Below are 14,065 nucleotides of genomic sequence, written 5' to 3'. Positions count from 1 at the left end.
CTGATTTATATCAACTTTACATAATAGTCGGAGATGGCTATTGGTATGGCCCTTGTAAGAGGACGCTACCGAGCGAAGTGAGGAAGAGTCCCCGTGGCTGTGTGTCACATAAACGGATCAACACAAATGCGGAAATGTATTTTTCCTCTTCCTTTTTAATTTGCTTTACCGCGTTTTGAATGGATGATCAGATGCGTCTGTCTGGTGACTTCGTCTTAGTTTTTTTTTTTTTTTTCTCTTTCAAAATAAGAGTGCGATGAACGGGAAAGGTGGATGAGAGAAGGAAGGAGGGGGTTTACAAACTGAATTTGTTCCGAAGAAATGTTGACACATCAGACCTGATATGTCATCTCGTGTTTAGATGTGTAGTGTTGGCAGAATTGGAGCTTTCTGTAGCAAAGTAACCATTTCCTGTCGTGTTTCTTTTTATCTAATGTAACATGTTCTTGCTTTTTACTATTTGATCTCGCAAGAGCACTTTTGCTGTCCCTGAGAGGACACTTCAGTTTTTTCCATCTTTTTTTTCTTCTTTTTTCTTCTTCAAAACCGCATTCTTGAATTGACTAACATGAGCTGTCAGATGAATATCGTAAATGGCGTTTATTAAAATCAGTCACGTGATTTTCGTGGTATTGCGATACTTAGATAAGATTAAAATATTGAAAAATAATTGAAAAAAAATTTTTTTTTTCCAATTTATCTACGATTTCTAACGATGAGGTGATCCGTATTAAAATCATTATTTCGAAAGTAAGAAAATCGAAGGAAAAAAATGCACAAAGGAATGTTTTTGATGATATTGGCATAAACTGCTAAAAAATTCCTGAAAAATTCAACCAACCGGTTTTGTTTCTGGAGAACTGTAATAATTAATTAATATTTTAAAAATATTGCATTTATATAACCAATTATTATTATTGACCCAACGCTTTATGGAGTTCATCTTCTTCTTCTTCTTAAGCTTTTGAGCACAATTAAGGTTCTTAGCTGTGGACTTCACAACCGCGATCGCCTCAAGGATAAGGTGGTTAGCCCTATACCTCCCCGGTGTGTCCTATGTCTGTAGATGCGTATGTTCACAGAACCGGTTTGCCTGTTCTGGGGGACCAAAAACCCTTTACCTTCCTATGAGACCGGCTAACTTACCTTTAGTGGAAAGATACCAGATAAAGGTTCTTCAGGCCACTGACGGGGATCGAACTCAGGTCTTTCCGACCAAAGGACTTTGTCTATACTGACTGAGCTACGGAGGCTCGGCTTTACTGGAGTTGCTGCCCTTAATTTTCTAAATCGAATGCTGCAAAAAATAAGCGTTTCTAAATATTAACCTTTTTTTTTTAAATAGCGATCATTTAAACACGTTTTTGCCACATAAATAATATTTACATATTCCTAATTCAAGGTCGACTAAATATTATTTAAACTTAATTATAATATGATTGAAATTAAACAAAAAAGTAAAAAAAAAATCCTTAACAGCTAGTGAGGAATTGACAATACTTACGGGAAACATTACTTTTAGAGATATAGTGATGAAATACTGAACAAGCATTCTACTGAAATGAAATAGAATCTTGGCACGTTTTGACAAGTGATTCTACCTCAACAGCGAACAATAACCATTTACCTAATCGCTGGATTGAAATATTGTAAATGATATCAAGTAATCACGCATTCCATCAACTTCGTTTTATCGTAAGGGTTTCTAGCTATTTCTTGACCAGCTCTTCAGAACTCGAAAAAAAAAAAAAAAAAAAAGGTAAAATTCTTCTGATATTTATCATGAACAGGTCCCTCAATCTAAAGGTAATTATTGTTATATACCGGACCTTAATCGATATTCGATATCATCCTTCTATAAGCTGGTAATACAGCGCCTACTGTGGACCAGTAGCTTGAAATATGGGAAACAAAAATCGGAATTATGCATATGGTTGTATAAAATTCGTGTTCTTGGCTTTTTTAAGGGTATCTTGAAAGCTGAGGATCCTTATGCGAAGGAGGGAAGTTGCCTCGTTCTTTCTCCACCTCTATCGGCCGTCTGTAAAAGGTAGCTACATGAAAATGATTTTAGAAATCACTTTAGGAAACCACTAATCATTTATTTTAAACAAAACAGTATACTATTGATCTTATTCTTGTGTTATGAGTCAAAGATAGAAGTCTGTATTAAGTTCTTCATCTTAACTAAGTTTATTGTGAATTCACTCTGGAACTTCCAGAATGTAGCAAGAAGACATGTTTGTTTTCTTCAAAATCTTTTTTTTTTTTTTTGTTATTAAGTCCATTCAAGGACTAAGGTATGAAATTGTGCACTGTTGTAATAAATAATAATCTAGATTGAATGTCCTTTACTATTTCACAGGCGACAAACAACGTATAGGAATACACACACAAATGTAAATCAAGGTTAAAATATAGTTCATCTCAATCTGTCCTCTTTTTCATTTGAAGCCAAACTGACCCAGCTTTTAATGATGTTTAACTGTCTGTTATTGCTACGGAGAGTAGTGCTAATCTTCGTTGGATAGAACTTTTTCTTCAAATGTGCCAAAAGTCTACAAAGTGAAGCCTTAACTAGGACAGTGGGAGTTGGCCATTGACCTAGAACCAAGAAAGAGAGAGAGAGAGAGAGAGAGAGAGAGGAATGAGGAAGCGTCCGTTTACAGGTGGATGATGCTTTCGGCTGTTGGTCTCTTGCTCTACATCAGTTACCCGAAGGCATTTGCGATGCGTTTCAGTTAAGGAATATGTATATATAGGCTATACCTATAATATTCTAGGAAGCGGAGGAAAAGGGGTTGATGTGTGACAGTTTTATCAGTAAAATATGAAAAGTGTCCACGTAATTGTAGTACTGAGGCCGTTTGGCTGGCCCCGAAAGAATTTTGCGTTCGTACGTAAGATGCCGTAATGTTCAACTACACTTCTAACACCTAAAAGAATTTATTCTGTTCGTCTTACGACTTTGGAGTAAGTTTTCTTTTTCTTTTTTTTTCCCTGCAAAAGTGCTTAGGAAGAAAAAAAGCATCCACCAACTACTACCAAATTTCTATCATTGATGACGAAAAGGTTTTCGCCTGAAATATTTAAACCCACTTGGGTCTCGTATCACACTTTCATAGCCTATCATCATCGGTGCCTTTTATTAAAGCTTTTACCGGAGTAGTTGAAATAAGATATTTTTTATAGCGGATATAGGTGGCACCACTTGTCCTGTTACAAACTGCAGACACTTACTTCGGGATACGTTATATGGAGCAAACAAACACACAAACTGGAAATACTATCAACCATAAACGATTTATGTTTAACCATTTAGGAGAAAAGAAGGTCCTGTATCAGAGCATTCCTAATATTTCAATTTATTCTTGTACATAAAGTAGTTGAAGCATGTTAAAAATACGAAATTCATAGCTTAGAACGGCGAATGACTTAACTGTTCCAGGGGTTATTTTAGAATATTATGATTTTTTTTTTTTTTGATGTGTTGATCCCTAACTTACATTGCCGAGACCATTCTACTTCAAGATAGTTGAATTTATTTTAAAGATATTGCATTTTTCAAATATCTCAAGTATCTTTGATTAATCCTTCAAGAAGCCTTGATATACAAAAACTTACGTGGTTTGATTTTTAATAATTTTAATACAATAATGGAACCACACTTGCTAAAACTATACTGTGCTTATACAGCATAATTTCTTTCCATACTGTAAGATATTTCGAAATGAATTTGAATGATTGTTGGGGGATTTATAGTCGGAGCAAGTAAAGCTATTTCTAGTCAGCTTGCCCGTTTTGTGTACTGAAAAAAAAAAAAAAAAAAAAAAAACCACCAAACATCATCATGCTTTTTAAGGATTTAGGCCTAGTGTGGACTGTTCCGGCCTTAGAAGTCATCTTTGAATCTCTTAAGAGGACGTCCTGGTTTTCTTTTTCCTAATGGCTTGTACTTTAAGGCTTGTTTTGGTAATCTTTCTGTTTTCATTCTTTGAACGTGTTCCACCCATTTATGTTTATATTTTTTAACATTTTCTGTTACTGATTCCTGGTTTAATTCTTTCATAATTTCTTCGTTTCTTTTGTGATCAAATAGAGTATACTTTGCAGTGTTGCTCATAAACTTCATTTCTGTTGTTGTTAATCTTGGTTTGTCTTTTTGTTTTATTGTCCAGAGACAAAGATTCTTTGCATCATAGACGAGATTCGAACCCGGGTCTTTTTCAAGCAAAAAGTCATCATCCTTACCGACTGAACTATGAAAAACTCTTTTGCTTCTACTGGTTTTTACCTGACATCGACCATAAAAATATTTCCCATTGACTCTTCTTCAAAGATCTCAAATGTTACTAGATAGTGGAAAAAAAAGCTAGGGGAGTAAAGTAACAGAATCGAATTGCATTTAACCACTTTACGCCCCCCCCCCGTCACAACAACGTAATGTATTCCACAGGCGATCGACCCATGGCGCGCACTTGAATGTCGTCTTGTCTCTTTAACATAACCACTGTATCAAAACAGGTGTCGTTCTTACCCCTGCGGTCATAATTCTTCACTATCTACAGTCAGGGTGATGACGGGCGAGTATTTTCAAGTATTCTCATTAGATTTTCTGTCGCCTTCCTGTTTTCCCCGAATGTCTTGGGGGGAAAGAGATGAAAGGAGGGAGGGGGTGAAAGAGTCTAGGTATCTCTTTGTTTTAATAATTATTATGGCTTTGTAAACGGTGCGTCTTTATCGTTACAACGAAGTCGTTATGGAAGTGAACCATTAATCAGTGTTCTCATTAAACTGTGATCTAATGCCGTCCGCTTGAGCTTTCGGAGAGAGAGTATTGTTTGCTTTATTGATGTCTCACGGCGCAAGCACACGTACTCCTCGAGAAAATTAATTTGATCAGGAGCTGAATGGATTGTGTTGCTGTGACGTTAAATCCCTTTTATTACTTTAGAGGGGGGAAAGATGCAGTATAATTATCAAGTAATTATGGATGGTCCTATTATATCTGAGTTTTGAATGGTGATGTTCTAGTTAATCTTTACAGAGTGCAATTACATCTCTCGCTGGTGATTTGCTTAGGACGTATCCACTACTTCATTATTCTGACTTAATTCCCGGTGCATGAAAAACGATGTGTTATGAGCGATAGGATATGTCCTCTCATTACTTACAGGGATGGTAGAGATGGAGTTCAACTTAACTCATTAACATTCAGATTAAAAAAAAAAAAGTTTGTTCAAAAAAATTGCATATCGCACTAATTCTTTTGTTTTAACATAATTTTTATCTGCGTATAAAACTTAGGAAAAGCGATTATCATTATTTTTATGTGCATTATCATTACTTCCCTGTTCATTACATTTTTTTTTTTTAAATCATTGTTACTGCACGTGAAACAAACAGAAAACTGTACAGAAGCAGAAGACTTGCGCCTGAGGTGTCTCGTGATATGACGCATTCATGCAATATTGCATTTAGTGAATTGGTACATTTCACTGCAGACGACTTTCAGTCTCGTGACATGATGCGAGTAATGTACCTATTTTGTTGTTGATGTCGTTTGCTTATAGTTTATTTCAGCAGATTAAATGCTTTCACATTGAGCTGGAAAAAATCTTTAAATACCGTAAAATTAACTGTAAATTGCATGCTTTTTTTCCCGATGTTTTTTTTTCCTGGAATGTATATATTTTCACTAGATGTAATTTCTATTACTTTTGATTTAATTCTTTAAAATAATATAATCGAATGTTAACATTAAAAAAAAAAAAGAGTCGTTTAAGTGGTAAAAGTTGTTTATTATAAAAATGTGGACAGTTTGCTAATGATAATCTTAAACTCCAAACTATTTTTGTCAGTGACATTAAGGTCAATGAAAAAAAAGAAAACGAAAAAGAAATTTTTGCACTGTCTTCAATTAATAAGAAATAGTATGGAACAAATCACATCAATAAGCACAAAAATAATGCTGAATACGTTATGTTCTTTGTTTTTGTTAAAAAAAAAAAAACGCAAAAAAATAAGATTTGTAATAATTTTATTGAAAATTAAAAAAAAAGTATTTTTATTAAAATATTTTTAAAAAATAATAAATATACCAGTGGACCATAATCTCCCAGTGAAGGCCGTTTCAGCCTAACAACTAAGTTCATGTACAAAAAAAAATCTATAATAATAATTTATTACATAATTCTAATTCTATAATTTATTTTCGAATTTATTATTATTATTATTATTATTATTCAAACAAGAACTTCCCTTAGTGAACCCATTGTTCATTGCAAAGTATAGATTATCTGTCAACCCATTTCTGTACGCGATCTCTTACCAAACCAACTTTTCAAAAATCCTCACCACCACTCCAGATATACTGATAGACAGACAGTTATACACAGCTGTCTTTGCACCACCCTTTTGCAACATATTTCTCATACATTCTTTCCACTCCTGGAATCTTTCTGATCACAGAAGACTCAAATTATACACGCAGGTCAGGCTGAGCAAGTTTAGCTTTTACCATCCATGTTGATATCCCATCAGTCTCCCTATTAATAGCCCAATCAGTTTATGCAGCTGTACTAAGTACTTTCTTATCAATCCACCCAAGGTTCTTCATTCAGTGTAGCGATGGTAACGAGTTCCATTTTGTTTATACCACGTTGATAGCTCTTAGCAAAATGGGCACTCATAAGTTGAAATCTCTACATTGTCTCCTTCATATTGTCTGCATTCAATAGTTAATCCTTCACGTTTATTCCTTCTTTTACTTGTAGTATAACGAAAAAAATTCTTTTGGGCTGTCTTTGGCTTGCAGCATCAATTTCTTTTGATATTCAAACTTAGCTTTCGGTACATTACTTTTAATTTTTCGGCCTGCCTTACAATTTTCATAAATGACATCATCCTTGTGCACACGATATTCCTTCCACATCATCTATTTTAAAAAGATTGCACATTCATTCCACTCTTACTCTGTTTATTCTTAGAATGACTAGGGACATTCCGATATTACACCATTTAAGTATTTTTAATGCTTCTCGTGCACTGCTGATATCCTTCCATTCCAATAACCGATACTTTGGGACTGAATCTAGCATGCTCCTCAGTTGGTCATAATTTCCTTATTTGTATGATCACTGTCATCAATCGGAGGCAGAACAATCGTGTTTTTAACTGAAATCCCCCACCCCCTGACTACAATCAGGTCTAACACTTTGATCTCGATGTTTCAGGAAGTTGATTCAATAAATTCGGTTTCATTCTACGCATGAGATTTCATCGATACCCAATCAATATTCGGATAATTAAAGTCACACCTCACGATGAACTATAAAAATACTTATGTACTTGAAAATGACAAATGATAGGAAATCGTGTTGTTGGAAATTAAGATAGGATAAAAGGTATTCCATATTCCTACCTTACACAATAATTTGAATAAATCCAAAATTATTCATTGCCAATATTGCCATTTCGCAGAATAGGAGTTTGAGGATAAAAATTTGGATAAAACTAAATGTTCAATCCTAAATACCATCCTAAAGAAACAGTTCACCTTTTGGGAAGGAACTGTGCATCGAAAAATAGTAAATCAGTTAAGTTCCAAATAAGTTTGGAACTTAACTGATTGTAACATACATATTTACTATGACGTCACTTTTGATTTGGTGGAACGTACACATTATCCTTAACTAGTGGGATAATCAAGACTGGTGATTGGATACTTTGCCGGTTTTTTCAATAAAAGGAAAATACTGTGGAGATCACGTGCTAAGTGAAAACTACATGACAAACATGTAACAACTGGATTTATGAAGTGGACTATCATAAATGTTTTGTCGTTTTCCAGTTACTTTTTTAACTATAAAAACGTGTGAGTTTGGCTATGAAATGATAAACGTTATAGGAATATGTTACCATACTAGGGAGATGAGATGATTATGACCAAGGTTGCCTTCCTTGCCGTAGTATATTTATGACTGTAGCCGTGTGTGTGTGTTCACGGGACCAGTTTGCCTGTTTTGAGGGATGAAAAAACCCCTCTACCTCCCGTATGAGACTGGTTAACTCATCTTTCAGGAAAGAGACCGAATAAATGTTCCTTACGTCACTGACGGGAATCGAACCTAGGAGTTTCCGACCGAAGATCTTCGTCTATACTGACTGAGCTACGGAGGCTTCATAAGAATATGTATTCTTCAGAAAATAAAAAGAAATATTTAAAAACCGACCGAGCGATGCCATTACTTAAACCAATAAAAAAAAAAAGATTGGATAGTTGGTGTTAAAATTCTATCTGCATCATTGGATGAAAGATGCCTGCAAAATATGGAAGCTCTTTTATTATCGATAAAAACTAGCAATAGTTGGGCAATTTTTTTAATCAATTAACAGAAAAAATCTTTCAAAGAAACTATAGAATAACCTTGGCCAATAAGAAATGCATGCAACCACATTTATGAGTGTAAGATAATACCGACAGATATCTCTAGCACAAAATAAAAGCAAGTGAAGTAAGATCCGCTAAAAACTTCTTATATATATATTTATGACGAAAGTTCAGAATCAATACTTATTTCCTCTTCCTCCCCTTTCCATAAACACTTGTTTTGTTAACTGTAAAGATAAGATTAAAGTCACTGAGGTAAGATTAAAATTGTTTCTTTTTTTTTTTTTTTTTGGCTAAAAAGTGAAGGCGAAAAAAGTAAAGTAAACTAGATATTACAAGCAAAAGGAAGTCTCATCCTAAAGAATTCGTTCTTCCTATAAGGCACTACACAAATAGTAGAAGATTAGATTTTGCTGGATGTATCTGCCATTCTAAACGCCAGAGAAATCCAAGAAAGATGAGACATTTACAGCTTCCTTTTTTCGTAATTCAGCTGTGACTGGCAAACGTTCCTGGCAAATTAAACATATTTTTCATAACACATCTTAGAAAGGGTACCTTAAAAGGTTACATATGTTGCCAGAGGGAATATAATAATGATTTTTTTTTTTCCCTGTCTGAGCAAGTGTAATTTCGTAAGAGTAAAATTGCATCAGAACGTTGTTTTTCGACAAACCGTTAATGTAAGGTGTGTCCGAGGAGCTCTTTACACTTCGTTTACCGGAATGTTATTAAATTTTCAAGAACTGCCAGTGGAGCAAAGGGGAGGAAAGAGGAGAGAGAGAGAGAGAGCTGAAATCAGTTTTTCATCACAATGGAGATCTTTCCCAGGATTTTTGCATTAGCAAGTCTTTGCATTCTGGCTGCATGAATAGTAGTCGTTATCGATTAGAGGCTGCTTGACATGAAAAGAGGCTCCAGGGAGCTCTGTCACAGTGTTTGTCAAAAGAAGTAACTCAGCAAAATTTTGGCTTTGAGCACTCTCCTCTGCATCCCCATCTGATTGGTATTGATTTTTGCCGTTTATGGCAACCAGGCACATGAATGTTATCACAACGTCTATGGATTGTGCGAGATGGTGGGTGCTGTTTCAGGGATGTGGGACTGATTGAAGTTGAAGCTTGTCATTTCTGTGCGAGATTTTTCTGAAAGAATCGATGCTACCGTTTTCCTCTTTCCTAAACCTTGTCCCCTCTCTCTTTCCCTTTCCTCTATGTTTGTATGTGTATGCTCTCTCTCTCTCTCTCCCTCTCTCTCTACCCCAAAGTTGGAATTCCTCCCCTTTGTCGCCAGCTTCCCATTTTCATAAAGATTTTTTTATGTTCACAGAAGTGAATGCAGAGCCATTCTCGCTTTCAAGTTGGCCCGTGATTGAACAATTTATTTGCTTTTTCCAGCGTGCGAGAGAGAGAGAGAGATGGTGTTTTATTTTTTTATTTTTTATTTTATTTTCTCCGCGTTCTTTACGCAGGAATTAACTCCGATTCAATTTGATCTCCGTCCCCTAAATTTCTTGAAATCCATTATTTCCAAAGTTATCTCATGCATGGCCTTTATCACAATGAGAACAGAAGCACACTAAAAAAGAGAATGAGGATACGATACTGGTTGGTACTTGTACGAAGATGGTCATTTAGTGTGTGTGTGTGTGTGCGCGGATTGTCTGACATGCATAAATAGTGTACTATTCCGAGAAGAGGTGCAGACTACAATTAACCAAAGTTAGCGTGGGTTGTTTGGTAGATTGCGGCTTCAATGATGTCGCGCGCCTCTGTTGCAGAATATGGCTGTAATAAACTTTAGCTAACGGTATAAACTTTACGTAGAAAAACTGTAAAAATACTGCTGATAATCTGATTTTAAATTGCTACGCAGCCTTAAAAGTGTTCTATAAAAAGATTGGAACGAAATCGGGCTGTAAGTTCAACAGTGAGAGTGTTTTGAGTTTTCTGGCATGCGAAAGATAACAGTTATATATATAAAAAGAGTGCAATAAATTTATTTTCTTTACATCGAGGACGTTGGTGTTTTACTGGATATTTTACTGAATGGGAGGGATGGGGGGGTGATTACTAATTGTTTTATATTGAGTAAGAATTTGACAGGAAAACAATCAAAATTTCTGGCCTTATCAGAAGTCACAACCAAGATGAGAACTATAGTAATACAGAAACTAGTATTAGCATTCTCTATAAGCGCAGTCAGATGATGCAGTATGTCTATTGGGTCCCGATTCTTATTGCTGATGTGAGAAATGTTTTCTGGAATTAAAAGACTTTTCGACTGGCAAATTATTGGTCTCAATTAGGAAGTAGGAGTTATTTTTATTTTTTTTTAATTTATTATTTTTATTTTTTAGACCCTCCATAGCTCAGTCAATATAGAAGAAGCCCTTTGGTCGAAAAGACCTGGGTTCGATTCCTGGGTCCGTCAGTAACGTGAGGAACCTTCATCTGATTTCTTTCGACTAAAGTCATACGGAGGTAGGGAGTTTTTTCCACCCGGAAACTCGGGTTCTTCGCCCTCTAGAATAGGCAAACCGACCCCGTGAACACACATGAATTACAGTTATGAATACGTCCCAGCCATATGCTGGTCCCGAGCCTGGATAAAAATGGGGGGGGGGGTTTAGGGAAAGCAATGGTGAACTACCCTACAAAAATCTCCCCAGGAATGCTTTGTGGGCAATGCCTTCCAAAGTTACCCACGGTCGGAAACGACTGAAAAGGAAAAACCAGTTTTTTTTTGTTTTTTTTTTTCGGTAAAACATCACAGCGTCATTAACAGACATACCAACTCTCACCTTGCTTGCTTGCAATTATAATCCAAACCATCCTTGGTTGATCTTTTCATACAGCAAACAGATCAACCAGCCTCAGAACATACAGTGACGTCAACAATGGACATCGGGTTTATATTCGTCCCCAATAAGTAATATGGACGAAAGATGTTGGTTAGGAACAGTTTAAGGATAGAAGCGGAAGCGCAGAATTGTCAGGGGTAGGACTAAGAATTTGGAAAAGTAATCTACGGGAGTATATTGGGAACCCGGTTAAGGAATCGTAATAAATGGGACTAAGATAGGAAAGAGCCGATTGGGAGACGGGAGACCTTGTAGTAACCCTCCCACACAATCAACAACCAATACAAGTACTTCATGCAGACTATCTATTAGCCTATCTAATAAACTATGTCGATTTTTTTTCAATTCTTTGTTCTCTTTTAACCAGATCCAAATCCTAATCTTCCTCTTTCTTTCTATTGTAGTCTCGTCTCTCCTTCTTAATTCACACAAACCTACGACTATAACTTAATTCCTTATCGACTTCAATGTTCTTTCGTTTCAGACCTTCCATACGCCAAGTTTCGGAGACGAAGAATTTGAGATTCCACCTTTGGCACTTCCACCTACGGGAAACGAAGGCAACGGAAACATGTACGGAAATCAGGTTAGTATATCATACTACAACGTTATCAAAATTTAGCAACATATTTCTATTCTGTTTTAGACTTTGTCGTCGTAAAATGTACTAATATTGAACTTTTCAGTGGACCCAAATATTGTACTGCTCTCTCTCTCTCTCTCCCCCTCCCGAAATAGTGCATGTGGGGTCTATGGGACTTCTATCGCATTTTACACAAATCAACAACACAAAATAACGATAAAAGCTTGTTTTATATTGATGTACAGTTCATTATTTGCTATTTTTTTTTTTTTTTTTTTACCTCCTGGCCATTTTTAACTAAGAGAAGAAATCGTGGCTTGTATGGGACAGGAAAGACTCGAGTTTATAGCAAATGAGTGATCGCGATGATCAAAACTGTTAAAAGAAGAAATTTTTCAGCTAGGTTTGAGCACCCCCCCCCCTCCAATTTTTTTTTAGACTGGGTGTCTTTTACTTAAAAAAAAAAAAAAAAATGTTAAACTGGCATTCAACACATTTTGTGAGAAGTATGACCTTATGCCGTTGTAATTCGGTACCGTTTGGTTGTAAAGATCTGGTTCGAATGCTGTCCAGAACGTGACACAACTTTATAAGAGTGTTTCATTTGAAGGACAGTTAGCCGGTCTCATATGGAGGAGGAGGGTTCCCCCCCCCCCCCTCAAAACAGACAAACCGTCTAAACCTGTTTCAGGACTCTGAAATATCGAGTATGAGGACAGATTAAGGGAATGTGGTCTTCAGAGTTTGACGGATAGGAGGAGTAAGGGGAGGGTGATATAATTGCGACGTGTAAGTTGGTGAGAGGAGCCTGCCAAATACGTAGTACAAGGGATTACTGCATAGGATAATGGGTGATGCGAGAACGAGAGGTCATCCATGGAAACTGTGCAAAGATCATTCAAATAAAGAAATTAAAAGGAGTTAAAGATACCAAGCAATTTTATAAACTTGGTTTTAATCCTTTTTTTTTTTGCCTCAAACCTGAAAATACTTCAGGCGAAAACTTGATTCACTTGCTTGTTTGCTTACTTGGAAAAAAGAGAAAGAAAAAAAAAAAGATTAAAACCAAGTTTATAAAATTACTTGGTATCTTTAACGTATAGTATACCCAAGGTAAAAAAAAATTCTACAAAATTAAAAGGAGATTTTTTGCTTAGTGGGGTATGAACGAGTGGAATACATTGCCAGACTGGGTGATAAATGCTCCAACATTAAGACAAGGCAACGTATGATAGTTTACATAGCAATCTTGTTTACATAGTACTTATGCCTAATGGATGCCAATGGAAGAAATATTTCCATTCATTACGATTATAGATATTAAGATATTTAAGGAAACTCCAAGACACGGAAATATGCTTAGTATTAAAAAACATAGTTTTACGATAACTTATTTTTAAAATTAAATTTTATATACGTAGCCGTGTATTGGAAATATTACGGATATTTTTAACCGCAGATGTTTGATTTCCAGTAGTCTATTGAGGAAAAACATCAGAATCGTCGAATTTAGGGAGTTTCTTTTGTAACTGTGGGTACCCATTTTCTTACGATTGTATCATTTACTTTAGGAAAGTTAGTTTCATCCATAGAAAAATTCAATAAAAAAAAGACATGTTCACAAAAACGAAGAAAAATCTAGATTCATACGAAATATAATTTTCAAATTCCTTTCTCATTCCTTTGAATATTCTTATGTCAATCTCCATGATCTTCTTTGGAAACTTATTTGGTTTAAAGTTCCATCAGTCCATGTTTCTGCATGCTACGACCAAAAACAATCCACATCATCATTGTTAACAAGTCTTAAAAGTTACCATCATGACGACGCAAGCCCTTTCTTTTATCTGATGAAATGTCTATGATAACACGAAAATGACCACTTCTTCCTAACCACGTGCAAATTCTTCACAAAAATATTATACTACTTTACATAGTGGAATAAAATATTATATGTATGTATCTGCACATTCACTGTGAAACATTCTAAACAAGCAAATTAAACCTACAGTTTTCCTGTGTAAAGCAAAGGAAAACTCCGAAAACCTTAGGTTTAATTAAAAGAGTCTTCACTTGTAGGAGAAAGGAAGTAATGATACCATTGTACAGGTCTCTGGTCAGGCTAGTATTGAATTAGAACTTTATTCACTGAGGTTTTGAATGGATGTCAAGAGCCCATTCAGAGAAGATAGTGTAACTAAGCATATAGAGAGATCGACATGATCTC

The 14,065-nt window shown here is 35.6% G+C and overlaps 1 protein-coding gene across 7 annotated transcripts in view; it reads left to right on the top strand.

Annotated features, from left to right (window-relative positions):
• The window catches only part of LOC150110258 (thymocyte selection-associated high mobility group box protein TOX-like), a 279,484-nt gene that overhangs the window by 153,022 nt on the left and 112,397 nt on the right, over window positions 1-14,065 (top strand). For all 7 annotated transcript variants that reach the window (XM_090398662.1, XM_090398654.1, XM_090398680.1 and 4 more), the window contains exon 3: window positions 11,740-11,841. In XM_090398662.1, coding sequence (XP_090254788.1) covers window positions 11,740-11,841 — 102 coding nt within the window. The remainder of the gene's footprint in view (window positions 1-11,739; window positions 11,842-14,065) is intronic.

The sequence above is a fragment of the Typopeltis vanoorti genome, chromosome 1 (genome assembly GCF_054136105.1).
Source record: "Typopeltis vanoorti isolate ZY-2024b chromosome 1, IOZ_Tvanoo_1.0, whole genome shotgun sequence".
NCBI lineage: Eukaryota > Metazoa > Arthropoda > Arachnida > Uropygi > Thelyphonidae > Typopeltis > Typopeltis vanoorti.
The sequence above is the reverse complement of the archived record's forward strand: the minus strand, read 5'-3'. Positions and strand labels throughout refer to the sequence as shown.